Source organism: Trichinella spiralis (genome assembly GCF_000181795.1).
Source record: "Trichinella spiralis strain ISS 195 chromosome Unknown Scfld1, whole genome shotgun sequence".
Taxonomy (NCBI): domain Eukaryota; kingdom Metazoa; phylum Nematoda; class Enoplea; order Trichinellida; family Trichinellidae; genus Trichinella; species Trichinella spiralis.
In genome coordinates, this window is record NW_003526940.1 from 862,459 (window position 1) to 890,080 (window position 27,622).

At 34.1% G+C, this 27,622-nt stretch overlaps 8 protein-coding genes across 8 annotated transcripts; 6 read left to right on the plus strand and 2 right to left on the minus strand.

Annotated features, from left to right (window-relative positions):
* Positions 1–93: 93 nt before the first annotated feature.
* Tsp_07316 (ubiquitin family protein) lies at positions 94–2,473 on the plus strand. Its single transcript, XM_003381583.1, has 8 exons — positions 94–153; positions 620–634; positions 854–1,009; positions 1,196–1,241; positions 1,442–1,669; positions 1,729–1,815; positions 2,132–2,139; positions 2,462–2,473. The coding sequence occupies exons 1-8, from the start codon at positions 94–96 to the stop codon at positions 2,471–2,473; spliced, it is 612 nt and encodes a 203-aa protein (XP_003381631.1).
* A 712-nt stretch (positions 2,474–3,185) lies between these two features.
* Tsp_07315 (Pre-mRNA-splicing factor 38A) lies at positions 3,186–6,953 on the plus strand. Its single transcript, XM_003381584.1, has 12 exons — positions 3,186–3,315; positions 3,624–3,783; positions 3,947–4,068; positions 4,143–4,228; positions 4,713–4,826; positions 4,910–4,980; positions 5,052–5,146; positions 5,209–5,368; positions 5,703–5,971; positions 6,068–6,347; positions 6,418–6,739; positions 6,816–6,953. Exons 1-12 carry the CDS (start codon positions 3,186–3,188, stop codon positions 6,951–6,953), a joined length of 1,947 nt encoding a protein of 648 aa, XP_003381632.1.
* A 2,094-nt stretch (positions 6,954–9,047) lies between these two features.
* Tsp_07314 (histone H2A) lies at positions 9,048–11,267 on the minus strand. The gene is made up of 4 exons (XM_003381585.1): positions 11,086–11,267; positions 10,663–10,997; positions 9,893–9,959; positions 9,048–9,471 (listed from the first exon to the last, which is right to left on the minus strand). The coding sequence occupies exons 1-4, from the start codon at positions 11,265–11,267 to the stop codon at positions 9,048–9,050; spliced, it is 1,008 nt and encodes a 335-aa protein (XP_003381633.1).
* Positions 11,268–11,589: 322 nt separating this feature from the next.
* On the plus strand, positions 11,590–13,844 carry Tsp_07313 (conserved hypothetical protein). Its single transcript, XM_003381586.1, has 3 exons — positions 11,590–11,832; positions 11,970–13,385; positions 13,491–13,844. The coding sequence occupies exons 1-3, from the start codon at positions 11,590–11,592 to the stop codon at positions 13,842–13,844; spliced, it is 2,013 nt and encodes a 670-aa protein (XP_003381634.1).
* Positions 13,845–17,549: 3,705 nt separating this feature from the next.
* Positions 17,550–17,900, plus strand: Tsp_07312 (conserved hypothetical protein). The gene has a single exon (XM_003381587.1). The coding sequence runs from the start codon at positions 17,550–17,552 to the stop codon at positions 17,898–17,900; it is 351 nt and encodes a 116-aa protein (XP_003381635.1).
* A 1,078-nt stretch (positions 17,901–18,978) lies between these two features.
* Tsp_07311 (receptor expression-enhancing protein 6) lies at positions 18,979–21,288 on the minus strand. Its single transcript, XM_003381588.1, has 6 exons — positions 21,271–21,288; positions 20,534–20,557; positions 20,261–20,294; positions 19,731–19,870; positions 19,498–19,560; positions 18,979–19,155 (listed from the first exon to the last, which is right to left on the minus strand). The coding sequence occupies exons 1-6, from the start codon at positions 21,286–21,288 to the stop codon at positions 18,979–18,981; spliced, it is 456 nt and encodes a 151-aa protein (XP_003381636.1).
* Positions 21,289–21,340: 52 nt separating this feature from the next.
* On the plus strand, positions 21,341–23,957 carry Tsp_07310 (deoxyribonuclease II family protein). Its single transcript, XM_003381589.1, has 8 exons — positions 21,341–21,354; positions 21,400–21,659; positions 21,713–21,883; positions 22,123–22,326; positions 22,737–22,963; positions 23,018–23,118; positions 23,514–23,606; positions 23,861–23,957. Exons 1-8 carry the CDS (start codon positions 21,341–21,343, stop codon positions 23,955–23,957), a joined length of 1,167 nt encoding a protein of 388 aa, XP_003381637.1.
* A 1,835-nt stretch (positions 23,958–25,792) lies between these two features.
* Positions 25,793–27,473, plus strand: Tsp_07309 (ubiquitin family protein). Its single transcript, XM_003381590.1, has 6 exons — positions 25,793–25,802; positions 25,997–26,152; positions 26,257–26,484; positions 26,890–27,117; positions 27,149–27,305; positions 27,428–27,473. Exons 1-6 carry the CDS (start codon positions 25,793–25,795, stop codon positions 27,471–27,473), a joined length of 825 nt encoding a protein of 274 aa, XP_003381638.1.
* Positions 27,474–27,622: the final 149 nt, after the last annotated feature.

A 27,622-nucleotide genomic window follows, 5' to 3' on the forward strand; every position in this document is an offset into this window, starting at 1 on the left:
ACTGTCATAAATGTGACTGATTCGGCATCGCGGCACAAGCTCACATATCGCCGATGCGTGTTCCTAGTCAACTGTCAAGTCTGATGGATAGAAATGAAGCAAACAACGCTTGTTTACTTCATCAAAAACGATGTAAACACAACACATCCAATAGTTAAAAATATAAAGGAATTTCTAACAGTTGATACAAGCACGACGCGTTCAGGAGTCTAAAAATAGAACGGAATTTCCAAGAAATATATTGTTTACCTAACACACTTAGATACTGTAGGATACTGTATCAAAATGTCATTTGGGCATTTCCAGCAAAAATAAATGTTAATTAAATTTAAAAACACAAAATATGTATATTATATATTTTTTAATATAATGCTGTTAAACTTCAGAAATTATCAGAGGCTCTTTTTATAATGAATAGGCAGCTCAAAGATGAATAAACAAAAGAGTTTATTTGCATCCAAAATTATTTTTAAAATGTTAGTAAAATTTTAAATGAAATATAAACCTCAATTCAACAATGCAAAATCAATAAAACAAGCTAGCATCTAATAAAAGAACTTGATTGTCACAAAAAATGCTTTACAGGTCATAGGTTACGGTATATTATATTATATTTCAGTATACTCCTGCTTTGGTAAGTGTTCTCAGTGTGATAAATAGAGTTGTCAATGCTAATGTTTTCATTTCAGTAATATATAAGCATATTTTTTTCTTTTTAGTTTAAAAGTTTTTTAAGTCATTAATTTTGGTTTTATTCGTCCCAGTGAAAGAATTGATTTTGATAGAATTTGCATGAAAAATTTTTAATTTTATATTTTTTTAGGAATTTGCTTAATTTATTCAAATTATGCAGATATTCGTGAAGACACTTACTGGAAAAACTATAACACTAGAAGTTGAACCATCAGACACCATCGAGAATGTTAAAAGTAAAATTCAGGATAAGGAAGGCATTCCTCCTGATCAGCAAAGATTAATCTTTGCAGGTAATAAGGAAATAACAATTTTAGTAAATGTACAATGCCAATCTTATTTCAATAGGCGGTACTCAGCTTTCTAAAACCAGTCTTTTCTAGCTTGGCTAAATTTACTGTACGATGCATTTTCAAATGTAAAATTGCAAATGCTTTTTATTAAAATTTTCCTTACTTTATTTATGTCATTTAAATGTGAAAATATTAAAAGTAAAATTCAGGATAAGGAAGGCATTCCTCCTGATCAGCAGAGATTAATCTTTGCAGGTAATAAGGAAATAACAATTTTAGTTAATGTACAATGCGAATATTATTTCAACAAGCAGTACTGAATTTTCTAAAACCAGTCTTTCATAGCTTGGCTAAATTTACAGTACGATACATTTTCAATTGTAAAGTTTCAAATGTTTTATATTATATTTTTTCCTTTATTTATGTCATTTAAATGTGATGAATATTAATGTCAGGGAAACAACTGGAGGATGGTCGTACATTGTCAGACTACAACATTCAGAAGGAAAGTACTTTGCATTTGGTACTCCGTTTACGTGGCGGTATGCAGATTTTTGTGAAAACATTAACTGGAAAAACAATCACATTGGAAGTAGAGCCATCTGATACGATTGAAAACGTGAAAAGTAAAATTCAAGACAAAGAAGGCATTCCACCTGATCAGCAACGATTGATATTTGCTGGTAACTTTTATCATTAAATTATACATATGTGTTGTAGTTTTGCTGGTGTTATAATTTAGGGAAACAACTGGAAGATGGTCGTACATTATCCGACTACAATATCCAAAAAGAAAGCACTTTGCATTTGGTGTTGCGCCTTCGTGGAGGTTTTTGATGCTATTAATTAACCGTAGTTAGCGTATTAATATGTTTTCAGATATTGAATTGATTGTGGTTGTTTCTCAATAAATTTGTATTAGCGATTGCTTTTTTTGTTGCAGTGCTTCTGAAATACTTTTTATAACGTCTAGTAAAATTGCATTGCATCATGTTGAAGATGTTTTATTTTACCCCTCACTTCGCAAAACGTAAGTTGATAGCATCTCTCTGAATATTTCTTTATCGTTTTTGTTTTTAACGTGCATTCCTGGTTTTTAAAAAGTTTCTATAAATGTTTTTCTTCTTTCATGTTTTTATTTTTAGTTTGTAAAGTTAGTCTTATTATTAAGGATAAAGGGATAAAGGAATTTGCCAAATGTTTTTTGTAATTTTAATCATAGTATTCTACTTAATTTCTGCAAGAAAAAAATCACCTTGAATTTGCGTTTTTTACTGTACTGCAGAAATAGAGAATAAGTGACTAAAGACGAACCTGTTGCATTACCATTGATAATTGTTGTTTATGTCATTTCTTGTTTGAAATTTTCAATTTGGGTGTATTTTTCTTATTGCTATTTGTTTCTAGCTGAATTAATTTGGCACCGAAGTAGTATGATATATATATATATATATATTTATTTATTTATGTATCAGTTCATTATCTAAACCAGTGGTTCCAAAAGTGGGCAATATTGCCCCCTTGGAGGCGGTGGGAAGTAAAGGGGCACTTGGAGGGGGGGGGCGCGTGAACACAATATGTTTTTCTTGTGTTTATATTGATATTTGTTCAGTAGTTGTTTTGTGTTCATATTGACATTTGTTCAGTAGTTGTCTTAAGAATACTGATTAATTTTTGTATGTGTTTAATGTAATATGACTCTCTGCAATCTGTCTTCCTCATCTTCTTCGCTCATAGCACTGTTTACGACTTAAGACTGTTTTTCACCAACATTGAATTCAATGTAGACAGATGAGTCGCAACGCACCAAGCCTATCCATCACATTAATTATTTCCTCACTATATGATTATTTTTGAAAGAACACTCGATTTCAATAAATAGTCTGTTCGAAAATTCTTTTTTTTGGCAATAATTTAGGTGGGCGTATGAAAAATATATGCCTATCAAGGGACGATAGCCTGAAAAGGTTTGGGAAACACTGATCTAAACTGAAATGTATTTATGCTACTTTTTACATTGCCATAGAGATCATGCGCTGTGCGTTTTATTACCTTTTTGTGAGGTATACGGTAATATGTTAATTACTGTAATTAGTAACTTAATTTTCATTTATTTTCTGTTGTAGACTTGTATATTCCATTTTGGTGCAGAAAAATTACTTCATAGAATTTGATTTAATTTTTAATTGCATACCCAGAATGGCAAATCGAACTGTTAAGGATGCTGCTTCATTAAAAGGAACAAATCCGCAGTATCTTATTGAAAAAGTAACTCGATCCCGCATTTATGATTCTCGTTACTGGAAGGAAGAGTGCTTTGCATTGTCTGGTAATACATTAACTCTTAGTATAAATTATGTGAATGTTGTGAAATTGTTTTTTTCTGAAAGTGGTGGTGACATGAAATTGTAACTTTGTGATAAATAATATGTGTCTACCATGTAAGTAGAATACGAATTCCGTTTCTACTTTTGTTTGATGCTGTAGTGTTAATATTAAAGGTGAATTCTTTAGTGTGCATTATCGAAAACTTTTCAATGAAAATTTTTTGTTTATTTATTGTGTATCAATAATTTCTTTTCAAACTTTGAATTTTTTGCAACAATGAATGGCATAAATTGTATATTTAATTTATAGCTGAACTGCTGGTTGACAGAGGAATGGAATTGCGATTTGTTGGTGGTGTTTATGGTGGAAACATAAAACCAACTCCATTTCTTTGTCTTTTACTGAAAATGCTCCAAATTCAACCAGAGAAGGACATAGTTATTGAATTTATTCGACAAGAAGATTCGAAGTAAGTACTTGTTTCATAGTTTAGATTAATTATTAGGTTCATCAAATTATTTTATCTCATTTCCAGAATTAAATAATGTATAAAGGAATTTTTTTATGAGTAATATTGTTCTTTTGATATTTTATAGCTTGCAGTTCATAAACTTGATAAACACTATTTTCAGATACATTAGAGCACTTGGTGCGTTGTATTTACGAATGACTTTCTCATATGTTGAAGTATACAAATATTTGGAGCCTTTGCTAAATGACTACCGTAAGCTAAGGTGGATCAACAAACAAGGAAGTAAGCAATATTTTAAAACGATTTTCAATGAAGCGATATGTAATGTTTGTTTTTACTGTTTATTAATAATTTAGAATTTGAATTGATTCACATGGACGAATTTGTGGACAAACTGCTTCGTGAGGAAAGATTTTGTGATGTTCAGCTTCCAAGACTTCAGGTGAAAACGTTAAACAGTGCATATTTTTAATTATTTAAAAGTTGCACCTGAAAGTACTGTACTTTTTACAACTTTTACTTTTAGCTGTTTTCCAATAGTTGCTTATAATTTAATCATGAATTTAGTGTTATGTTTATTTACTATTCTTTTGAGTGCCTTATTTTTATATTCATTTAAAGAACAATTGAATTTTTTGTTATTGCATTTTCATAGGAAGTAGCAACTGTTGAAAGTAGTGAACGAAGAAAGTTTGATATCAGATCCAATAGGAAAATAATAGAGCATTTAAGTTTCAATAATAAAGTTTAATCTAAATTTATTCTGTAACTTAATATATCTCGTAATGAATTGTTATGATGAGTTCTGTCTCGTTCGTCTGATCCGGCTTGGATTTGAATGCAGAAACGCTGTCTGAACCAAATTCCACCCACGTTTTAAAATTCGAATCTGTAAGTTTTCTGTATGTAGAATGTGAACTTTTTAGAAACGAGCTTTTTTGGAAGAAACGAATCAGCTTCCGCAACGTGTAAGCATAATAGAAGAAGAACTGGAGAGTTTCAGTTCGGAAAGCGAAGAAGAAATTCAAGAAAAAGTGAAGGTTGTTGTGTTTTTATTTCACTTTCAATTGCAAATTGTAATGTAAATTTCATTGGAAATTATGATGAAATTTCTTTTTTGAAGGCAAGAAGCAGTCGACATGAGAGAAGAAGAAGCCATGAACGACGTCGTTCACGATCTACCTCACGTCATAGGTAAGTTAAAATGATAATTACTTTTTTAAAGTTTGCTTTGCGTTATTTTAGGAATAATTTTTATATTTTAGAAAGCACCGTCGTAGTGAAAGTGCGGAAAGAAAGCCAAGGAAGGACCGGAGCAGGGAACGTCATCGTGACCGTAGACGGCGATCCTCGTCTAGAGGTTCAAATTTGAATAATTATTAGTTAATTAGTTGAGTATGAATAAAGGTTTTGTTTGTGCAGAGGATCGCGGAAGCAACAGAGATTCTAAGAAGAAAAGCAACAAAGATACATCAAAATCGAAGAAAAGTTCGAAAGCTGTCACAAAAGAATCGTCTGCTGAAAGAGAAATTCGCGAAAGCAACGAATTGCGTGCCAAATTGGGTCTGGATCCTTTGAAACTGTAAATTTTTAACATTCATATTTTCAAAAATTATTTCACAGCTGTTGGCGATGATAATTTTTCCAATTGTCGAATAGTTGAATTTGTACAGTATACATTAAACAGTGTTTTTATACACAAGTGATGTAGCTTTATTCTGAGATGGATAATTTTTACTTGCATGTTGCTTTTCATATAATCGATATGATTGATATTAAATTAGATTTGTTTACATATCTATAATGTAAATTTTAATGCAATTCAAAATGTTATATGTTCCATAATTGCACACATAATAAATAAATGGTATAATTTACATGCAACATTTTGAATCATAATTCATGCATAAAATCAGATATGGAGGGAGATTTAAATTTACGAAGCGGATGATATTTTTACAATGTAGCTTCATCAGTTTGGGTTGTTGGAACAGCAGTTACTGTTGTCCAGTTGTAATCAGCGACCACTGTAGTGAAGTTGTATTCAACGACCACTGTAGTCAAGTTGAGTTCAGCGACTACTGTAGTCAAGTTGTATTCAGGGATCATTGTTTCGGTGACCGTTTCATTAAGATCGATTTTCAAGTTTTCAGCTGTAGAATTTGTGGCTGGACAATCAATTGCCGTATAATTACTGTCCGGTACGCATCCTGAAGGACAGTCGATTTGACCGCATGTATAATCGGAATTTGACTTCACTTTTTGGCAAATGAAGTTATAGTTGGCTTTGCACGTGTACCAGTGAGTGAAAGCCGGTGTCTTTTGTCCTGGATTGTAGAAGGCTGCACAGTCGAATCCGATGAAGTGACCAAAAGTGGTCGGATTTTTTACAAGCCATGGTCTGAAATAAATGAAAATCGTGAACTAAATGTTAGAGAAATTGTTTCCACCTCTTTCGGTGTGGGTATTTACAAAATGCTAATGTTCAAGCCGGATGATTTGGTCCAGAAGAAGCCAGACATGGATTTCAATCCCATCCACATGAAATTGTACAGTGGAATGTTTTCCGTAACTAATTGCTTAAAAAGGAAAATATATTTTTGATGTATTCTGAGAAATTAATTTAATGAGAATATGCTACCCATTCTGTCATGCTGTTTGGAATGAACAGTGTGCCATTGAAAGAGTGGCATGTAGAGTTGGCGTCGGCCCAGGATTGTTTGTGGTAGAAAATTCGGTAGCAGTTCTTTCCAAAATGGAACCATCCGTCGTCGCAGCATTGGTCGCATGCAGCGGACGTGAACAGTGCAATCAAGCTGAACACAAGCAAGTGGCTCATCTCCGACGATCAGATAGAAATGCGCTGCCGATTCGGTTGGTGGAAAAAGTATTAACTGATGTTCAAGCCGCTTTCAAGCACATTGATGCTTTTTATCGGACAGAAGCGGTTGAGGTCAGTGTTCAACCAATTGAAACTTAGCAGTCCAGAAAATATCCATCGAATGAATAAATATTCTCTTTGAGATTAGGCTGTAAAGGCGATTGTCCATCTGACCGATCGTTGTATGGCAACGGTTTTTCTCATGGCAAGAAAATACAGCGGTCAGTCCATTGAGAACAGACAATCTGCTCAGAAATACATTTGTACGATGGCAATTTGGCAATAAAATCATCTTGTCTTTGACCTTAATTATCAGCCATCAATAATTTATCAACTCACTATTGATCTAATTGTTTCTGTGAAAAAGTAGCTCAATAAATAAATCATTGGGTCAACACACATTATTTGACTTACACATTCATTGTATATATCTTCAATATTTGCAATATATAAATTTAATATACAAATAATCATAACTGAAACCAACCCATGTGCCCGTGGAAAAAATATCATATCCAATGGATTCAGCATGACGCATATGTTGAAGAGAAACTGCTACCACATTAATATGAGAAATATTTTAAACAAAGTAACCGCTCATTTGAAAATGATTTAAATAAATTAATAAATGCATCCAGTGTTTGAATAATATTGTTTGGATATTTAAATTTTTTACAACTATTTTAAAATTTCATCATTTACTGTACAACTGACAACATGAATATCTTCAGTTTTAAAGGTATACTTTTTATTAATTACTTTATTGTTTATCAGTTACTAAAAAGTCAAACTTTGTGCTGAACACTTGCCATTACAAAATCATTCATCCCATTGATGCGTGTTTATCATCAATTCTATTCAGAAAAGTTAACAAATACATTGTTTTTGTTATAATTCATTTTGTAAGACTTCCTTTCAGTTTATCGATTAACAAAATTTTAAGGAAGGTAATTTTACAACATTTTCATACAATTATTTCCTGTAGTATTAAACAAACTTTTAAATACTTACTATTTGATTTTCATATAAACCTTTCAATGAGAAAACATTTGTTACTGGAAACTTTTATTCAATACAAATAAACAGAGGTTAGGCAAAGAATGAAAAAAAATAGTTCATCTGAAAAAATCACTTCAGTTAATTCTACTTGTTTGAAAAATGAATTACGTCAGTTTTTGAAAACAAATTTTTTCTACTTTTTTTGAAGAGAAAATTTGTTTTACATTGTACATGCTAAGTTCAGAAAAGCAGCAAACGAACTCGTTGGATTGTACAGTACATTCGGACATAAGAAGCAAAACTCGTAATCTTTGTCTAACATGAAACGTAGTTTACGGAGAATCAAAAAGAATTGCAAACTGATAAGATACTGTAGAATGTTGTAATATATGTGTATTACTTATTATTAATTTAAAAACAAATTTAATTTAAGCAATAAGCAAATTCAAAGTATTAAATGCATTAACCGTGTCCATACGAATAATTTATTTCTGTATTTTGACAGGGATAAAATAGCTTCTCAGAAGTAATCATTTGCATTTCCATTTCTCAGATTTTATGTACGATTTTGCTTCTTTAAAAAATTTTCCTTTCTCACTTTTCCGTTTTGGTTTCAATGAAATCCACAGATCATGCGGAATAACATCACTGTGTAATTATTATTCACTTATTAGCTAGTCCAGATTATCAGCTACAGTATAGATAATAGGCAGTTTAAATCATTTAAAACATAAATAAATGCATTAAATGCTACAAAAAAACTTAAATTTTTCTACAAATACAAATTCGTTTTAAAAATGAAACTGCTTCTTATTTTCAACATACTTAAAGCGATGTAGAACAAAATGCATTGTGCCCCAATATATTATTTAAAAAGTAAAATAAATAGTACAAAATAATAAAATTAAAATAAAATATAGTAAAAAGTTAACATTAAATATTATTACTTTACTTTTCCGAAAAAAATACAATGAGTTCGATTTACGCATGATACATGTTTACAAGAATACTGTATAAAATTAACTTGATAATCATTAGAGTATAACAAATGCATTAGTAAGTTAAATTTAATTTTGAAACTTACGCCTTTGCTGGTTTTCCACTCCGTCAACAGATATTCTTGAAGGAATGTAAAAAAAATAAAGTATAAAAACTGCACGCAAACGTTTAGATTCACAAGGCACATTACCATTTGCATACCTTGCTAAGATTGCGCTATAAACGCTATAATAAATCAAACACTGATAATAAACAACAAAAGTTCAACACACATTTATTACTTATTTTGTCATCTAACAGTTACGTTAATTAAAAATATATGCGGTACGGATTATACGAAAGAGAAGCTATAAGTTCACGACGTGGTCATTTATACCAGACATCATTCCGCTTTTTTGGAGACCGGCTTGCCAACTTTCATTTCGGCAGTCTTCTTCGGCAAAAGGCTGGCATTGATATTCGGCAATACTCCACCTTGTGCGATAGTAACTCCATGCAAAAGCTTGTTCAACTCTTCGTCATTCCGAATTGCCAACTGAAGGTGACGCGGAATGATACGTGTCTTTTTATTATCACGAGCTGCGTTACCAGCCAGCTCAAGAACTTCAGCAGTTAGGTACTCCATCACTGCGGCCAAATATACCGGGGCGCCGGCACCGATGCGTTCAGCATAGTTTCCTTTACGAAGGAGACGATGTATACGACCGACCGGGAATTGCAAACCAGCCCGACTGGAACGAGACTTCGCCTTTCCCTTGACTTTTCCTCCTTTACCACGACCGGACATTTTCACGAGATTTACAGAGCTAAAAATAAGAAACAAACGTCTATCGCACCGAGTCAGGAGAATACTGGCAGCACTTTGAAAAGTAATCGAGAGATACAAGTAATACGGCTATTCATTGGTCAATTTGCTTCTCAGTGTAGGATTGGTTGAAAATGATACAGCGATGATTGGACTGACAAACAATACGTCTTGTTACGTCACACCCACTTTTTATTTGAATAAGCGAATTACCATTTTGCAGTTTCACTTAAATTCATATTAGTTATTATAAAGACACCTTTTTAAAGAATTCGAAGAACTATAATAGACAAAACCGTCCGAAACGATGAACTTGTAATTACTTTTTGAAAATCAACTGCATAAAATCAAAAATTTAAATAATTATACAGGATACATTTTATAAAATAATATAGAGTATGATAAAAACAATGAAAATGTACAGGATATTCTTTTTAGTAAACTCCAAACTGCGTCGCCACCTAGCGATTGCTATTGCTGGATGTTTGACTGCAAAATTGATTTTTGAATATAAATAAATAAATTCACTAAAGAAACAAAGCTACTGACTAGTTCGTTTCAACAACTAATGATCATTCTTGCCATTTTACAGTATTATAGTTCCCAAGTATTAAATTACAGAATATTACACTGTAAATGAGGAATACTGTTTAATATTAATTTCCTGATAAAAATTTTTTTAATTTTTTAAGCAACGCAAAAATATGGCAAATAATGTATGACATGCAAACTGTCAGAGAGGAACTGAAAAAGATTACATAAATCTAATGTAGTATACGGTATTGAAAACAAAAGTTTCCTTATTTGTGAAGAAGTACGCAGTGCTTCCTTTTTTTGTATACTACTTTTATATTTGTACATTTCTTATAATTTTATTATTATAATGTGAACTCAGGGTGTGGAGACTGTTTTATTTTGAATTACATATGTAAAATACTTTAAAAACGTAAAAACGAGTGCTGGTGAACATTTCGTTCAATTATGTATTTTGCATGAACGTTTTTCAGCTATTTTACAAATTTATACATTTTAAGAAATTTACTTTAGCAAATCTGTTGTGAAAAGTGATAACGATAGATATCTTGATTATCCCGAATTCCTACTGTAGTATTACTGTATGATAAATATAGATTGATTGATTGACGAAAAATGGGAGGATAATAAAGATTTGGTTCCATCGATTATTGCTCACTCAGTGCAATCGTTATTGTCGCTACAGTCACCGTGTAAGGAAACGATGGGACAGTTGTACATTCATTTGTGATCACTGTTGCGTAATAAACTACGTAAACAAAGACGATCATATACTTCTTGCTTGAAGCAAGGAGTTCGCGTAAAGACGGAACTTGTTTGATTCCTGTATACAGTGTTGATATTGTGTGTGAAGACAGGAACCACAAAAAAACCGAGAAAATGATTTGATCAGTATCAGTGGAAGGAAAGACGCTGATACCCGATACGGACGTTGAAGTAGTACGAATTGAAACTACTTGATTTACCATTGATAGTGAACGATTTCGAGCGCATCTGAATTCTGAATTGCCGTTCTGATACTAGACGATACTAGAAGAACGTGACGATCGATTATTCAACCCGATTTTGGAACCCGTTTTACATTTTGGTGCCACAAGCCGGGAGCAAAACCGAGTGCTCCAAGACGATCAATGCAAAGATGCTGTGAACTGGTAATTGCAGAGAATGAAAGAGGAAATGACCAAAAAGATTGAAGAACTTACGAAGAAGTTGGATTGCACGAAATAACGTGTGAATGATTTGATGATAGAAATCCAGCATCATTGTGCTGAGAATGCCGAGATTGAGAGAATTGAAGTCATGGTGGCAGAAATGGACAGAAGATTCTGCCTCGCTGAAGACCTGCAGTCGTCATATGAAGACCTTTTGAACGAAGATGACTTAGCCACAAAAGTGCAAGAATGGAATGCCTTTCACTTCACCGTGATGGATGCTCGAGCTACTTTCCACGGTTATAAATAAAAGATCATGAAGCCATCTGTTACAGAAACTACTTAACGGAAGGCAGCAGGTGGAGAAGGAAAGGAGCTTTGCAATTTGAGAATTCCAAAGTGGCAATTAACTAACTCCCTTTGACGGTGTCACAATGCAGTTCGGTGGATTCTGGTATCAGTTCCAATCCAGCGTCCATTCTCAAACTGACTTAAATGACATCGAGAAATTTATGTGTTTACGATCGAGCTTGAAGGGACCAGCTTTGGATGTAATCAGTGGATCCTCCACAACTGCAACGAATTATCCCGAAGCAGTGAAGACTTTACGAGAACGATTTGATAGAGCGGACTTGATCATCCAGCATCACATCATCCAAATAGCAGATATAAAGAAGGTAACTGAATCGTCCGCACCGGGATTACGAAGACTATGACAAGATAATGCTGCACTTGAGAGCGTTGAGAGCAATGGGCAAAGATCATCACCAGCCAACTGACAACAACCGAGATTTTCTTATCTTTGTTTCAAAAGGCCATGCCATCAGAAGTGAATAGAAAATGGGAAGAGTTGATCGAATCAAACACCGGCATATCAGCGAATCTGGAGAGTTTTTTAGAATTTGTTCGCAGACAGATTGACATAGACGAGAAGGTAACCTTTACGAAAGGAATCAAGTCTACCGGTGTGGAGAAGTGCTCAACAACAACAACAACCATCCACGGAAATCGATCTAAAGGAATGCCCAGTAAGTATACGACATCAGCGTTACAGGTTAGCACCAGAGAAAGAACTAGCTGTCAACTCTGCCATAAATTCCATGAGATTTCTGCCTGCACACAGTTTTTGGCGATTGACGTCGACGAATGTTGGAGAATCGCTAAACGTTTAGGACTGTGCCTTAGTTGTTTGAAGAAAGGACATCGCAAGATAGATTGCGTCGCTAGTCGAAAAACAGCTACGGGCCAAGCAACTATTCATGATTTGTTGAACAAGAAAGATACCGAAGGTAAGAAGACCGATGAAGAAACAGAAGAGAATATAACGAGAGTGTTTGAAAATAATGATGGAAGTTCAAGCTATTTGAACGGAAACTTACAGATTGCACAAGCAGTAATCTGTTCAGAGAATGGAAATAGAAGGATAGTTGATTGTATTTTGGATAGTGGAGCGCAACGCTCATTCGTGAAAAAAGAAATAGTTGAGAGTCTGGGACTCAGCGGCCCCAAGGAACATATCACCATTTCCACTCTTAACCAGCCTCGTGAACACCACAAACTGATGCAGGTAGAACTACCCTTGAAAGGAATCGAAAATGATAATTTCTGTGTCATCAATGCTTTGTGTGTTTCACACATCTGCGACAAAGTTCCTCCGAACCCCCCGATGGAAGAATATGAACATCTAAAAGGTTTGAAGTTGGCGGATCAATTTTCACGAGAAGAGGTAGAAATTGACCTGCTGATCAGAGTTGATCACTATTACGATATCGTCTTGAATGAAATTAAAAGAGTGGACAAATCGAAACCGACAGCAGTGAAAACGATATTCGGCTGGGTCATTTGTGGAAAGAACATCCCTCAGAATCGAACACACCTTTTACACTGTCAAGTGGATGAAGAGTGTAAATGCGAATGTGACATCATTAAGAAGTTTTGGAAACTAGAAGCACTGGGAATCGAAATTCAAAACGAATTCGAAGTGAACGACATCTTAAAACGATACAAGGACGAAGTCAAGTTTGATGGAGAACGACATGCGGTGAAATTGCCGTGGAAAACGCCAGAAGTACGAATACCGAATAATTACGAACAAGCAGAGCGAAGATTACAGCGGTTGGAGAAAAGGCTAAGCAGTAACAACGAACGAGCGAAGGAATATGATGAAGTGATTAAGAATTATATGGATCGAAGAGGCAAAAAACAAAGATGGGATACCAGGGAAGACATGGTATCTACCACATCATGCAGTTTATCGGGACGATAAGACGACAGCGAGGTGTAGAATCGTCTTTGATGCATCAGCTAAATATCACCTCGTTGAATGATTTCTTAGAATCAGGACCACCTTCGACGTCCATCACTGACAATGGCCGGTTCGAGCTGGACGAGGTTCGCCACTGGCCGCGTGATCACATTGGTCGACGTCCGGATCCTGTCCGATCTCGCGATGCCATCGCCGCCTGAGAGCTGTTCCGTGATCACACGGATCGGGCACTGGGTTCCTCCAGGATCAGCACCAAGTCGTTCACCTGCGGGCCGGCTGGGTAAGTTCTCCATTTCTGTCGTTGCATCAACTCCGACAGGTTTTCTCTTCTCCATCTTCGCCACCATTTCGCGAGGAGCTGCTGACGGTAACGCCGTCGGTGGTTCCATTGCAGGGGATCACGTACGTGCAGCCGGTCACTAATTGAAACGGCGACAAAGGGTGGCGTTCGTGGCTTTCATCTCCCACGAATGTGAGTGGTCTGGCATTGAGGTAGGCTTCTACCTCACAAAGAGTTGTCCGGAGTTCTTCTTCATCGAGCAACCCCTTCCTGAGGATCTTCCGCAACGACTCCTTGATCGAGCAGACGAGGGGTTCCCAATAGCCTACCAGTTCACGCTGCACTCGGTCCACATCCACGAGTCGCCAGAGTTGTCTCAACTCTGACGCGGTGGCTTTGAAAGAGCGGAAATTATCCGACTGCATAATCTCCGGTCTTCCTCGCCGGGCGATGAACCGTCGGAGCGCTTGCATCACTCTGGCAGTCGTCATCTGCGAGACCAGCTCCAGGTGCACAGCCCGGGATGCCATGCATGTGAACTGGCACACGTAGCACTTGGAAGTGACTTTCCTTCCAACGCGGGTGAGCAATGGTCCCGCAAAGTCCATCCCAGTGTGGGCGAATGCAGCGGCTTCGACCACGACTAGATGGCAAGGCCGCCATTCTCGGCTGGGTCGGTCTGGCCATTGCACGCCTGCAAGCAAAACAGTTCCAGATTGCCTTCTTCACTTGGGCGCGTCCCTTCAGCGCCCAATATTGCTGTCTCAGAGCTGCCAGCGTATGCGTGGTCCCAGCGTGTAGTTGCCGCGCGTGGCAGCGTCTGATCAGTATCAGCGTGGTCTCCAGGCAGGATCACTGGGTGTTTCATGTGTGTTGACAATTCAGAGTTTTCCAATCTTCCACCCACCCGCAGAAATCCCTCTTCATCCACGAAAGGGTGCAGCCAACTGAGCCGACTGGTCGCGACGACACGCCCCTACCGCGACAACGCCTGGAATTCTGAACTGAAGGCTTCCATTTGGGCCATTCGCCATGCGAACTTCGAGGCATCGTTCAAGTCCGTCCGATGATGGACACACGTCTGGAAACGGTCCCAGAAATGACTGACGAAAAATAGGAGGATAATAAAGATTTGATTTCATCGATTATTGTTCAAGTGTTCAGTGCAGTCGTTACTGTCGCTACAGTCACCGTGTAAGGTAACGATGGTACAGTTGTACGTTTGTTTGTGATCACTGATTGCATAATAAACTACATAAACAAAGACGATCGTATACTTCTTGCTTGAAGCAAGGAGTTCGCGTAAAGACGGAACTTGTTTGATTCCTGTATACAGTGTTGATACTGTGTGTGAAAACAGGAACCACAAGAAAACCGAGAAAAATGATTTGATCAGTATCAGCGGAAGGAAAGACGCTGATACCCGATACGGACGTTGAAGTAGTACGAATTGAAACTACTTGATTTACCGCCCAGGGTAGTGAACGATTTCGAGCGCATCTGAATTCTGAATTGCCGCTCTGATACTAGATAGAAGAACCTGACGATCGATTATTCAACCCGATTTTGGAACCCGTATTACAAAATCATTAGCTATAGAATGAGAAAATTATGATACGCGTGCTTATTCTGTTATACCGAACAATAAACTTTGCTGAGTATAAATGGCTGTTATGGCTGATGATAGACCCAAAGCGACCAGGAGCACGCCCGTTGTTCACTTAAGAACTATATATTGCGAGCAGTACATCTCGTGGACCTCAGCAAAATGATGCACTTAACCAAGTTATGCACTCATCCAAATGTGCACTTCGCCATTATTTTACCGTATAATTGTCTACAGGAACTTTTGTTAAGCCAAAATCTTGTGTACTTATCGTAATGTATAAATGAGCACTTAACAAAGTTCGTTTGTAATTGAATAATATTTGTGTAATGGAGATACAAACTTTAAGTGCTTGAAATGCGTACTGAGTTAATTTATTGCCTTTGATGAAAATCAAAAGGGAAAATGAAGTAAAAGCATTTTTGTATTTTTTGTTTTTGATTGATAAAGCATGCGATTTCATTTCATCTCTTAGTTTTCTCAAAACAAAGCTACGAGATGAACAGAGATGACTTGCTTTATTGGAAGCAAATAAAATGTTTTCGTTTGTGAATGGCTACCGTTTCTGAAAATGCTGTTACAGTTAGATAACTTAAAAGCTTTCCGTTGAGAATGTTCTTCGTAAATAAGTAGACCTGATTTATTACTGCCGGCGGGAGAACATTAACAAACCCATTATGTCTCATTGTCATCCCCATAAATGGCTACTAACTTCGTCAAAAGTTATGACTAATAATATATTTATTGCTGTACTTTTTACAAGACGCTAATCTCAACGCAGGCGAGAATTCATGATTTTCAAAGTACTGGTTCGGTTTTTGAATTGATAAATTATTGTAGTATATCGCGAATACTGAATGTTTTCCAGAACTTATGAATGATTCTGTTTTACCTCAAAATTTTCCTTCACTTCAAATGAAAACTAACTAATAACGGCTGCGATCATGACAGCAATCTAGAGATGATTCTTCTGTAAGACAGCTTTCTTCCTTCAGAGCTTTCAAATATTTAGAAATTAAGCTGACTTACTAAGATATGAGATCTAATGCTTATTCCACCTATGAAGCGTTTACTGTCTAAATCATTGTCTCAAAACTGGAAGACTACTGACTGTTTCTTTTAACAACCAGTAAAGTAAAAAGATCAGGGGAACTTTTTTTTATAATCTGTATAAACTTAATAATTTGTGATAAAAAAATTTTACAACTTGTAACAAGCCGCTCTCTCGGGCGGACTCGTTCGGCATCCCAACCGGGTTATTAGCACAGTCGTCACTAGGCGACGACGGGCCGATGTCGACCGGCGGGTTTCTCTGCGCGGTCATATCCTCCGCTTGGCATCCGCAAGCTCGGCTCCCCTTTCTTCCGGGTTCGCGCTTTCCCAGTAACGTTATCGAAATCAAAAGATAGGTAAGGAACAGTATTCATTAGCAACTCCGAACAAGGACTGTCACCGATTCGTCACAGTAAGATTACAGCACCAACAACTCGCTCCCTCCAACCGGCGCACTACCATAACTCTCCTTCGATCTTCAAGTATGTACCCTTACTGTAGCTTCATCCCTCTTCCACTTCGTTGTCCGGACAAATACAGTTGTTAGTTCAGTCCGTGTCCGTTACAAACTTTTATAAAAGCTCATCATAAATTAATGATTAAAAACTTTTTATCCATAAGTGTCATGAACATCTGCGTGTTGTTTATGTGAAGTATACAGTAACACTAACAAAACTTGAATTATTTTTGTAATTTTTGTTTTTTATTTAAAATTTTTACTACCTCAACCTTATAGTTTTAAATTCATATGTAAGCAAAGAGATTTTACGCATTTTAAAAATGAAAATGAAAATTCCGCTCCAAAAACACAAATTTTATTTCATTATATTTTAAAATTTGCAATTCAATGAGTACTGTTTTTTATGTAGTTCTATATCAACCGGCATACAAAGCTCAAGTGTCTGAGTCATATAATTTTACAGGGACAGTTTTTAAAAATGTGTTATAAACTTATTTAATTTAGAATTATTTATACAATATTAACTTTATTTGACCTTCATTATGTAAAAACTACAGTATGAAATTAATTAAAATTGTGGGAACTAAAGGTTTAGAGATCTAAAAGAGTGATATAAGTGTTAGTCTTGGTATTTTCTGTAAATTATATTTGTAAGTTTTGAATGAATTATGAATTTTAAAAGTTTTTTATACTATTATTGTACTGATTCAGTTATTTGTACGTGATTAGATGGCTGATGAAAGTTGGGATAACGAACCTAAAGTTCGCATAACTCCAACAATGTTGAAATCAGGCCGTTACAATGGGAAAATTGTCACTTTGTTAGGTCTCATAGATTCATCTGACTTCGCTAATCAATCTGCTATACTGGATATTGGTGAAAGGACAAAGGTGAACGTGAAGTTCAAGTGTGAAGCAATTGAAGTGGAAAATTGCTACGCTCAACTCGTTTGTTGTGTAGTGAATCCAAAAGAAGTTCAGTGCGTTTATCATACTGTGTTTCCTCCTGATATGACTGCCAAAATGGATATAGATTCTTATTTACATGCTGTTACTTTATTTAATAATCACATGGGATAACTGTTTTAAAAATATTTTTCAAGATTTGCTTTTGGTATTCTGCATTTCTATTACTAATCTTATGTTTAACTACCTCCATATTCTTTTAAGTAATTATTTTTATATTTATGGTAAAGTTGTTTAAGGTGAACATGTATTTTCTTATTCTCAGTGAACCAGTGGTGAATGATATATTAAGCATGTATATATATTATCAATTACTATTTAGTTTTTTTTAAACGAATAAAATCTTATAACAAAATCAACAAAGGCATTGGAGAAAATATTATGTTGAATAATTGTGCAGCTTTTTTAAGAAAATTTTAATTACACTGTTTTTTAATAAATAAACTTTAATTTAAATATAAATTCAATAAAGTGTGTGAACTTGAAAAACAAACTGCAATTACAATTAGAGAACGAATATTCAACTAATTATTGGAGAAAGAATATGTAATCAAATATGAAGCAAATATCACGCAGCAGTCAGTGAAATTTAAATGAAAATGAATTTAAATGATTCATTAAAATGAAGGATTGAGGTGAGACAATCAAGAAGTATTTGATATAATGAAGACTCAAAGGATAAAACCTGAAAGAACATTTTAAATAAATATTCATTTACTAAGGAGCCCTGTTTTAATTAACAATTACGCTACTAAACTTGAAGCTGATTTGATAAATTGAGCTGCTTCTGAACCTTGGAATACATTTTGTCATATGAACAAGCCATATGCTGTACATATATGGAAAAATTTTATTTATCGAAATATTATTTATGTTTGTTGTGTTTTGCCCGGTTGTTGTACATTGTGCTGCATACCCGTTTATCAAGTGGGAATAAGCCACTCATGATTATATGGCTCTGCAATGCACTCATGATTATATGGCAATGCTTCTTCGTCATAGATGGCCGGGATGAATTTGGTTTCTTTGGCACTTCTTTTTTTAACACTGCCTTCTTATCCATTTTGTATACCAAGTGCTCATCATTGTCCGTGCTGCTTTTGATGTGATCTTCTTGCTTGATCACAGCTGTCACATCCAGGTTTGTTTACATGGCACCCTTGCAGCTTTCTTTGTCGTATACCAGAACAAACTAATTGTTAATAACAAGGAACACATTCTTAACATTCAGGACATGCTTTGGAACATTTCCAGTATTTCTTCTGCTATCTGTATGCTTCATAAACAAGGTACATACTACCCTGTATGTTTTCTGCATCAACATCACTGCAAGAACAGTATGATAACAGAATGATTGAAAACCAAACAACTAGAAAACAGTTATTCTTATAATACTGTGTCAAAATAAATTTTTAAATAAACTATTTTCAATATTAATATCCAGTAACAAAACAAAGCAAAACATCAAAACGAATTAGCTAGCAACATTGAACATTTTTATTTAAACACTTTCTTAGCATTCAACAGATAAAATTTTCATTCCACCTTACAGTCTAAAAGAGTTTAGAAATATTTTTCATTTTATAAATCAAATTGTACATAAAAGAATAGTTCAGTTTTGCAAACTATAATATAATAAATAATTTGAAATTTCAGTATTTTCTTGAACAACATGAAGAAGTTCAATAATAATGTAGATGATTTATTTCACTGGCAGTTGTTCGGTTGAGATGAGATTGGTGGGAAAATTATTCCATGCAGCACCGCAGCACCACTGCAACTTGGCATGAACAACCAAAGAAAGAAAACACATTTGAGCAGCCAATATACTGTATTAATGTAGCTAATGGAGTAAACAAAAAAATCAACAATTGCAAATAAGCCAAAAATAATCCAGTACAATAATAAGCATTGATATGAAGTATTTTTTTCAGTTGATTTAACTTTTTCCAAACTTTTCACCGCTGGATAAGCAAAACAGATCGAATTGCACAGCAGTTCCGCACTTTCACTGAATAGCAAAAACAAAGTAATCACAGATGCTAACAAAGTTGCAGCTTCACAACGATTTCGTCCAGTTTTTTCTTCAATTTTATTAAAAACTTTCCCAACAAATGTTTTATTATCACTGATGATATCAAAAAGATCGAAAAAAATTCCTTGAACAGCTGTTGCAAATTTCAAGAAGTATAAAATATAGATACCCACTTCGACCATAGTTATCAAAATATTATTAAATTTTCTTTTCCTTTTCTCATAATTTAAATTCAAAATTGTTTAAACAACTTCAACGCACAGTTTAAAATTTTAAACGTCGAAAATTGCTCAGCGCTTATAGTTTAAAGTAATTTCAATTTTAATTTCAACCAACGTTTGCAAATACAATTCTGTTTTCAAGAATTAAATTTATAAATTTATCAAACAATTTCTTTACTTCTGAGATTCTTCTTCTTCAGCAAATTCCTAAATTACACTTGTCCTTTCATACTTCAACTCCTGTTTGGCTTTCTGCAATTTCTCTTTCATTAATAACAAAGCAAATGTAAAAAAACATATAACGCAATAATGATACACAAAAAATACACATTTCTTACCTAACTTATTGTTAATAAAATCAATCAAATATAACAATAGATAAAAATAACACAAACATTCTTACACACTAACTTTGTTGTTTCTTTTCTCTGCCATACAATCAGATCTCTTTAATGATTATCTGTAAAGCACCAATTATATGAAAAATAAACTTTTATTCTTTGTTGGAACATGAACTATGAATACTAAATTTATATTTTAATCAACAGTTATACATCTTGCAATAATAAAATAAGTAACAAAATGAAAAATAAACATATTACAAAAAGGCATAAAAACAAATTGGAGTAAAGGAAAAGATGTGGTGAAAGGAAGAACAGGCTGCAGCTGTATTTTGACGACTGTATATAAATCAACAGCAGTAATGGCGTGCTCAGCATACATGTTCACTTGAAAGTGTTTGGTATCTCTAATTCATTACATTTCCCAGTTGTTTTGCAATAAACTCAAGCTACAACCGCAAACAGTCGAAAAACAAAAGCACTGATTTGTAAAGGAGAAAAATTGAGAGATTAGGGCAAACGGAATTACCGAAAAGTGAGAAAAATGCAATGATTTACCTCATCATCGATAGGAACAATTAGCTGCAGGAAGCATACATCATAGTTTTACCTATATGCAACTTCTTCAACAATTATGTAAATTTCATTTTTCTTCATTCAAATTCAGCTAAATTTATGTGAGATAATTATTAAAAACAAGAATCTTCTAAAAATAAATATTCTTAATAATGACCAATTATAGTAGATAAATCAAACGGATTTAATAAATAAATCTAATTAGGAATGGCAAACATTTGTAAGAATAAATAAAAATAACCGAATGTTTTGCACGAATAATCTTAATCCGTTTAGATAAATCAGAGAGACAAGAGAAGATGCAAAAGTACGTTCAGCTGCTTGTACATTTTCTATTAATGCTTCTTTCACAATCACAAAATCCTAAATGCCGAGCAAATAATGGCGTTGCTGAAGTAGACTGGTCGGTTACAAAGAATTATTTGAAAAAGAAATTACAGCATCATTAAACTGCCATCACATGAGAGTACTTTCAGGGCAATATTATACAAAGCTCCAGGACAGACCAGAGGCAAAATTATCGTTTCAGATAGCGCCGGTGCATGGGTGGATGGAAACGCGGAGCTTACACAACAAGGTGGACAATCGTTTGGAGTTACACTAGAACATGTTGTAACGAATAACAATAACATAAAATTCCTTGCATACAACAATGTTCCACCATTAATGCCCAACGTAAAAACAAAGTCAAATAGCAAAGGTATGAAAATGAATCTCAAAACTTTCAGTATTAAATTGTCCAACCATTTTAAGGAGTGATAATTCTGCAAACACCTGTTAATACTGATGCCGCTTCATGGATTGTCCATACTGTACCTGGATTTCCAGCTGCAAAAACGGGCTACAGCTGGCCAGTAGCTGAAAATGCTAAAGGACATTTATTAATTTGTTTGACCATTTCAAAAAGCCAAATAAATGCCATAGGTTTGATTGACGTTCATTCAAACTGTTAACACTTAATTCATATTTATAAAACATTCATTTCAACCCACGTAAAATTAGCACCTTTTACCAAGAGCAAAATTGAAATTTTCAAGTGCAGTCACTTAATGGACCATTATCATATGTAATATAAATAAAATATTTAGTTAACGGCACTTTAAAAAGAGAAACAAGATTGTACTGATACACTGAATTCGTATCTGATGGTACTTTTTGTTTAGCTGCATCATTGCTTCGTGCTGAGCCTTTAGTACATTATAATGATATTCCCGAAACTGAAACCGTAGGAATGCAATATTTCAAAAAATTATCAGATGGACAGTTTCCAACAATTCCTCCATATTTGTCAAGGCAATCGATTAAAACAGCAGCACAGGCTGCGGTAACTGTAAACGTTTACAGCAAGTCAGCAACATCTAGATATGGTAAGTAGTGGCAAACAACAGTATGAAAAATTTATTTTTAATACTTTATGTAATTATAAATGAAAATGCATATTCAAAAAAGAAGATACAAATTTGAAATACCAAAAATATTTGAATGATATAAAGTGAAATTTACAATTAATAAATGCATATAAAATATTATATTTGCTATGAATATATGATGATTGATTTATCAAATGTGCAAATTAAAAGATAGAGGAATATTTTTCAAATTTCTGTAATACAGACAATGCGCCTTCGCATTCAATGAAGCTTGAAAATAAAATTCTGACCTTCTGCACTTTAATGTATTAAAAAGCATATTTTGATATCTTGCATTTGTTATATCAATATGAAATATGTAGCAAGTAAATTATTCCACTTCAGAACAAATAAAATAAAACTTTTAGAAATATACAAGAGAGTGATCGTAAAAGCTCTTAAAAAAACGATAAAGGTGTGGTCAAGAAGAGACAATAAACTCAAAGGAGACTGTAGAGTATTGGAAAGAAATATTCGTTTAATTAAAAGCCCTGCACGAGTTGGCGATCACAACACTAATCTTGATGCTGATTTGTCAAACTGGGCTGTTTCTGATCCTGGAAATATATTTTGCTTCATTGATAGGCCATATGCTGTAAATAGATGAAAAAATTTTCAATAATTGAAATGCTAATTTTTTTCAATTTAGAAAAACCAAACCGTCCAATCTGCGATGGCAGTTTGTATTGATCAAGTTGCTATTTTCGCCAGATTTAATGACATTGCTGCTCAGGTTGAAAACTGTCCGCAGTGAAAATATCCACGAAATAAAATGCCAGATTTATTTGCATTTTATAAATTAAACAGAAGTCTTTTGCATTTTAAGTTTTATCCAATCAACATTTATTTCTTTATGTAGAATACTACACGGATCAATGCGGAAATGCTAATAAAATAGCGTAATTTATTTGCGAACTAGTGTTAAACGTAAAATAGCTTTTCTTTGAACAGCCGATGAGAAAAATGTGGGCGAAATGAAGTTGGATAGCACCCCGTGAAAAACGAGAAGATACTCTTAGAAATTTTTATTGGAACTATCCTAACTAAAAAAAACTTCGCAGTTAACTGGTAAACTAAATAAATTAATAATAAAATATCTGACTGTATGAGAATAGCGTGAAGTAATTTGAATAAGTTATTTGCAGCAGAATGGTTTGTGAGCGAAGTTTCATGAAAAAAGCTGATCAGCACGCGAGCAGTGTTCAGATACGGTCAGCTGAAACAAGGACTCATTTAGAGTTTTAAATTCATAGTTTTCATTAAATACGCCACCTCATTAAAACTGATTTCAGGCAACCGTATTTTACATGGCAAATGTTCAGTTGTGCCAGTTTTCAACTTGAGCAGTAATGTCATTAAACACGGCAAAAATGTCAGCAGGATCAAGCTGTCAACGCAGATTCTACTGTTTGATTTTTCTAAATTAAGGATAAATTATCATTTCAGTTATTAAAAACCATCAAAAGAGTAATTTCAGTTTATATATTTATAGCATATGTTCTGACTGTGTGGTAAAATGGATTCAGCCCAGTTTGTCAAATCAGCCTCAAGATTGGTGTCGTGGTTGCCAACTCCAACAGGGTTTTTGATTTAACAAAAATTTCTCTGAAGTTCTCCTTTGAGCTTACTGTTTCTTCTTGACTACACTTGTATGGTTTTTGTAAAAGCTTTTACAATCACTTTCTTCTGTATTTCTAAAAATTTTAATTGATGATGGATGGAGCACTTAGCATACAAACTGGAAAAGAAGGCGGTTTCAAAACAGAGAAATGCTGAAGAAACTTAACCCATCCTGTCCATCTATGACGAAGAAGCGTCCTTCGCCTCCGCTGAACCATCAGCATGTGACCTTTTTTTGATTTTTAAACAGGTGAAGTCCACTAAGTCCCTGGGCAAAACACTTCCCAACATTTCCTGAATATTGTCGGGGTATACATATACCTGGAACATTCAAGGCAACATTTGATTTTTTGTTTTGAGACATTGATTCAAAGCATATATTGGTATTCGCTGTGGGTGCAAATCTTAGACAAATGGGGAAAACCGTTTATACCCAATAGAAATTGAAACAAAAAAATAAAAATGCTCTTTGCTACCGCTTTCCTCCCTGTACCGTAGTTCATACTGGTGTTAGCCTACTTGAAAGAGGCACCACGTTAAGTTTATTAGCTTTATTTCAATATTTTTGGCAGGAGTGGATGACCAATTACAGGATGTCGCTTTGGAATGCACGTGATGTAAATATCAGAACTAATAACTATTTGGAAGGTTGGCATAATCGGCTCAACAATAAAGCGGTTGGAAACAAACTTGGGTTTAACAAACTGCTTCTGCTCTTGCTGCAAGAACAGGATGTAATGGAAACTTTAATGCCGTCTTCCAAGTGCTAATTTTGCATTATAGTTTACTGACTGCTTTATTTCCTTTTTCATTGTTTCTATTTGTTGTTACTGATCACTTATATTTGTTTATTTTACTTTTTATTGTTCATCATTGTTGTTATCTATGTTATTTACTGTTGTTTGTTATTGATGCTATTCTCTGCTATTTAGTGCTGATATTATTGTTGGTGTTGAATATTGAAAAATACAAAATTATTTCTTTGTATTTGTTGACCTATTGATATGCCATTTCATCAAACTTAATTTAGTTACAATAATAATGAAGTGAAGAAAATTCTTTTTTAATAGTATTGTCTCTGGTCACTGGAAGTGATCACTAAAAAGTGCAAAATGGAAAAACAAATATTTAATTACCAAGCCATAAACGCCCAAAACTGGCATTTACAAATAAGAATCTATCACAAAAATTGTTTCAAACCGTTAAATTAAGCAATGAATAAAACATCAAAGCAAATCAAAATTATTAATTACTAATCAATTGCTGAAAATTACATAATTCAACAGAACTGCTAAATAGTGGTTTGAGCAAACGGTCAGATATAGCTAATCAGTTTGTAAAGTCTATGTAAAAAAAAGAAATTATGAAATAAATTTATTTCAGGAACAAGCTTTTCTTTAAAAAGTATTCAGGAACGATATGTTCACTTAAGCAATAGGCAGCTTAAATGTAAAAAGCTTTAAAAAACCAACATGCGGAATAAATTGTAAAAAAGTAAAAGAAACATTAAAAAAATTAATTAACAAATTGTTTTCATCTCAGTATCAGATTAAAGTATTCACCCACTCATAGCACATTGATTAATCAAATTTTAATTACAGAAAACCTGAAAATCATTTAACATCACGTGACCCAGAATAACATATAAGTGCTAGAATTTCCAGCGCAACGTTCATTTCGTCGTTTTCAGCAGGTGGTGAGTGTGGCCTTATTTTTCAAATTTCATGTTTTCATTTATTCACCTTTTCCTTGTATTTCATCAGTTCAATGGAATATTAATTAGTTGAAAATCTTTATTAATTTAATGATTATCAGTTATTAATTTAATATCGTACGATGTATACTATTCATAAGTAAAACATACATATGTTATTTTCAGCATGCATTATAATTAACATTAATTTACTTTATACGTGTGCATGGTGTTTGGTAATGAAAAATCATTTAACCGTATAGTTATATGTAAATGATTTAGCAGAAGTAATAGTAATAATTTGTTGTGTTTCAGATAGAATTCATCGCAAAATGCAGATATTTGTCAAAACTCTGACTGGGAAAACCATTACACTGGAAGTGGAGCCCTCAGACACAATTGAAAATGTGAAGGGTAAAATTCAGGATAAAGAGGGAATTCCACCCGATCAACAACGTCTGATTTTTGCTGGTAAGTAAAGTGTAGGTTTGTTGACGCGAAGCTATGTTATACAAAGTTGATCTTTTCCTGTTTACTGTAATACGTGATGTAAACATGAGAAATTGTGTTTTCAGGCAAACAGTTGGAAGACGGACGTACTTTGTCCGATTATAACATTCAGAAAGAGAGCACGCTTCACTTGGTTTTGCGTTTGCGCGGTGGGATGCAAATATTTGTGAAAACGTTGACAGGAAAAACGATTACACTTGAAGTTGAGCCGTCAGATACAATTGAAAATGTAAAAAGCAAGATTCAGGACAAAGAAGGCATCCCACCAGATCAACAGCGGCTTATTTTTGCTGGTATGCTTCAATAATAATAACAGTAAATAAATGCGCGATAAAGTTGTAATTTACGTTGATTTATTGATTTTTGAATGACGTATCTAGTGAATGACTCACTTCCTTCTATCTTACTGTATTAGTTATACTGTAGGAAATGCAAGATTGCATCATTATCAAATGAAGGAAGATGTTGTTTATGAAGTTTTCAAATATGAAAATCAGAAAAATAAGTGGTTTTTAATTTCAACTCATTGATTAAATTTCTGTTAGAATATTGATTTAAAACTTTTTGTGAAATGTAGAGATTAGAATTGAGATTGATACATAATAATTGTGATTCATTTATAATACGTTATATCTGTTTGTATTAAGTTTTCAATTTTGAATTAAAGTCGGAAAACTGATAAAAAACGCAATTTTCAGGCAAACAGTTGGAAGATGGTCGAATGTTATCAGATTATAATATTCAGAAAGAAAGCACATTGCATTTGGTGCTTCGTCTACGCGGTGGAATGCAAATTTTTGTTAAGACCCTTACTGGAAAAACAATAACTTTGGAAGTAGAACCATCTGATACAATAGAAAATGTGAAAGGCAAAATTCAAGATAAAGAGGGAATTCCACCGGATCAACAGCGTTTGATTTTTGCTGGTAAGCAGTTAATTTTTTTTTTTTGATCAAGAATTCATGTGCATGGCTTTTATAGGAAAACAGTTGGAAGATGGTAGAACATTGGCAGATTATAACATCCAAAAGGAAAGCACACTGCATTTGGTGCTTCGTCTGCGTGGTGGAATGCAAATTTTTGTTAAGACCCCGACTGGAAAATCACTAACGAAGTAAGTAGATCTTTTTCATTCAATAGAAAAAATGAAAGACAACATGCTAAATACAGTGGTTCACCAACTCAGGAACGTCGAATTTTTGTTGTAAGCAAATAATTTGTTTTTTTTTTTTTTAGAATACATGTACATGTTGTTTATAGGAAAGCAATTGGAAGACGGTAGAACATTGTCTGATTATAATATCCAAAAGGAAAGCACACTGCATTTGGTGCTTCGTCTTCGAGGTGGAATGCAAATTTTTGTTAAGACTCTCACTGGCAAAACCATCACATTGGAAGTAGAACCATCTGATACAATAGAGAATGTGAAAG

Bases quoted from the DNA above. Each gene is read 5' to 3' on its own strand.
- Tsp_07311 (XM_003381588.1), bottom strand. The intron at 19,871-20,260 runs GTGTAATTTAGG...ATAAAATTGAAG, and splicing joins GTTGAAGTATGAAAGGACAA to AAAAAACTGGACGAAATCGT. The intron at 19,156-19,497 runs GTGAAATAAATC...ACTGTTTTCTAG, and splicing joins TCTCAACCGAACAACTGCCA to TTGTTTGGTTTTCAATCATT.
- Tsp_07314 (XM_003381585.1), bottom strand. From the start codon at position 11,267: ATGATGCTGGATTTCTATCATCAAATCATTCACACGTTATTTCGTGCA. The intron at 10,998-11,085 runs GTAAAACGGGTT...TTCAGAATTCAG, and splicing joins CCGGCTTGTGGCACCAAAAT to ATGCGCTCGAAATCGTTCAC. The intron at 9,472-9,892 runs GTACATTTTCAT...TCTTATTTTTAG, and splicing joins TTTACTAAAAAGAATATCCT to CTCTGTAAATCTCGTGAAAA.
- Tsp_07315 (XM_003381584.1), top strand. From the start codon at position 3,186: ATGGCAAATCGAACTGTTAAGGATGCTGCTTCATTAAAAGGAACAAAT. The intron at 6,348-6,417 runs GTTTTCCGTAAC...TAATTTAATGAG, and splicing joins ATGAAATTGTACAGTGGAAT to AATATGCTACCCATTCTGTC. The intron at 6,740-6,815 runs GTCAGTGTTCAA...CTTTGAGATTAG, and splicing joins ATCGGACAGAAGCGGTTGAG to GCTGTAAAGGCGATTGTCCA.
- Tsp_07310 (XM_003381589.1), top strand. The intron at 22,327-22,736 runs GTAAGTAGTGGC...TAAAACTTTTAG, and splicing joins GTCAGCAACATCTAGATATG to AAATATACAAGAGAGTGATC. The intron at 23,607-23,860 runs GTTTTAAATTCA...ATATATTTATAG, and splicing joins GAAACAAGGACTCATTTAGA to CATATGTTCTGACTGTGTGG.
- Tsp_07313 (XM_003381586.1), top strand. From the start codon at position 11,590: ATGCAGTTCGGTGGATTCTGGTATCAGTTCCAATCCAGCGTCCATTCT. The intron at 11,833-11,969 runs GTAACTGAATCG...TTGTTTCAAAAG, and splicing joins AAATAGCAGATATAAAGAAG to GCCATGCCATCAGAAGTGAA. The intron at 13,386-13,490 runs GTATCTACCACA...ATGATTTCTTAG, and splicing joins GGGATACCAGGGAAGACATG to AATCAGGACCACCTTCGACG.
- Tsp_07309 (XM_003381590.1), top strand. The intron at 26,485-26,889 runs GTATGCTTCAAT...CGCAATTTTCAG, and splicing joins ACAGCGGCTTATTTTTGCTG to GCAAACAGTTGGAAGATGGT. The intron at 27,118-27,148 runs GTAAGCAGTTAA...TTTTTGATCAAG, and splicing joins ACAGCGTTTGATTTTTGCTG to AATTCATGTGCATGGCTTTT.
- Tsp_07312 (XM_003381587.1), top strand. From the start codon at position 17,550: ATGGCTGATGAAAGTTGGGATAACGAACCTAAAGTTCGCATAACTCCA.
- Tsp_07316 (XM_003381583.1), top strand. From the start codon at position 94: ATGAAGCAAACAACGCTTGTTTACTTCATCAAAAACGATGTAAACACA. The intron at 1,010-1,195 runs GTAAATGTACAA...AGTAAAATTCAG, and splicing joins ATAAGGAAATAACAATTTTA to GATAAGGAAGGCATTCCTCC. The intron at 1,242-1,441 runs GTAATAAGGAAA...TATTAATGTCAG, and splicing joins GCAGAGATTAATCTTTGCAG to GGAAACAACTGGAGGATGGT.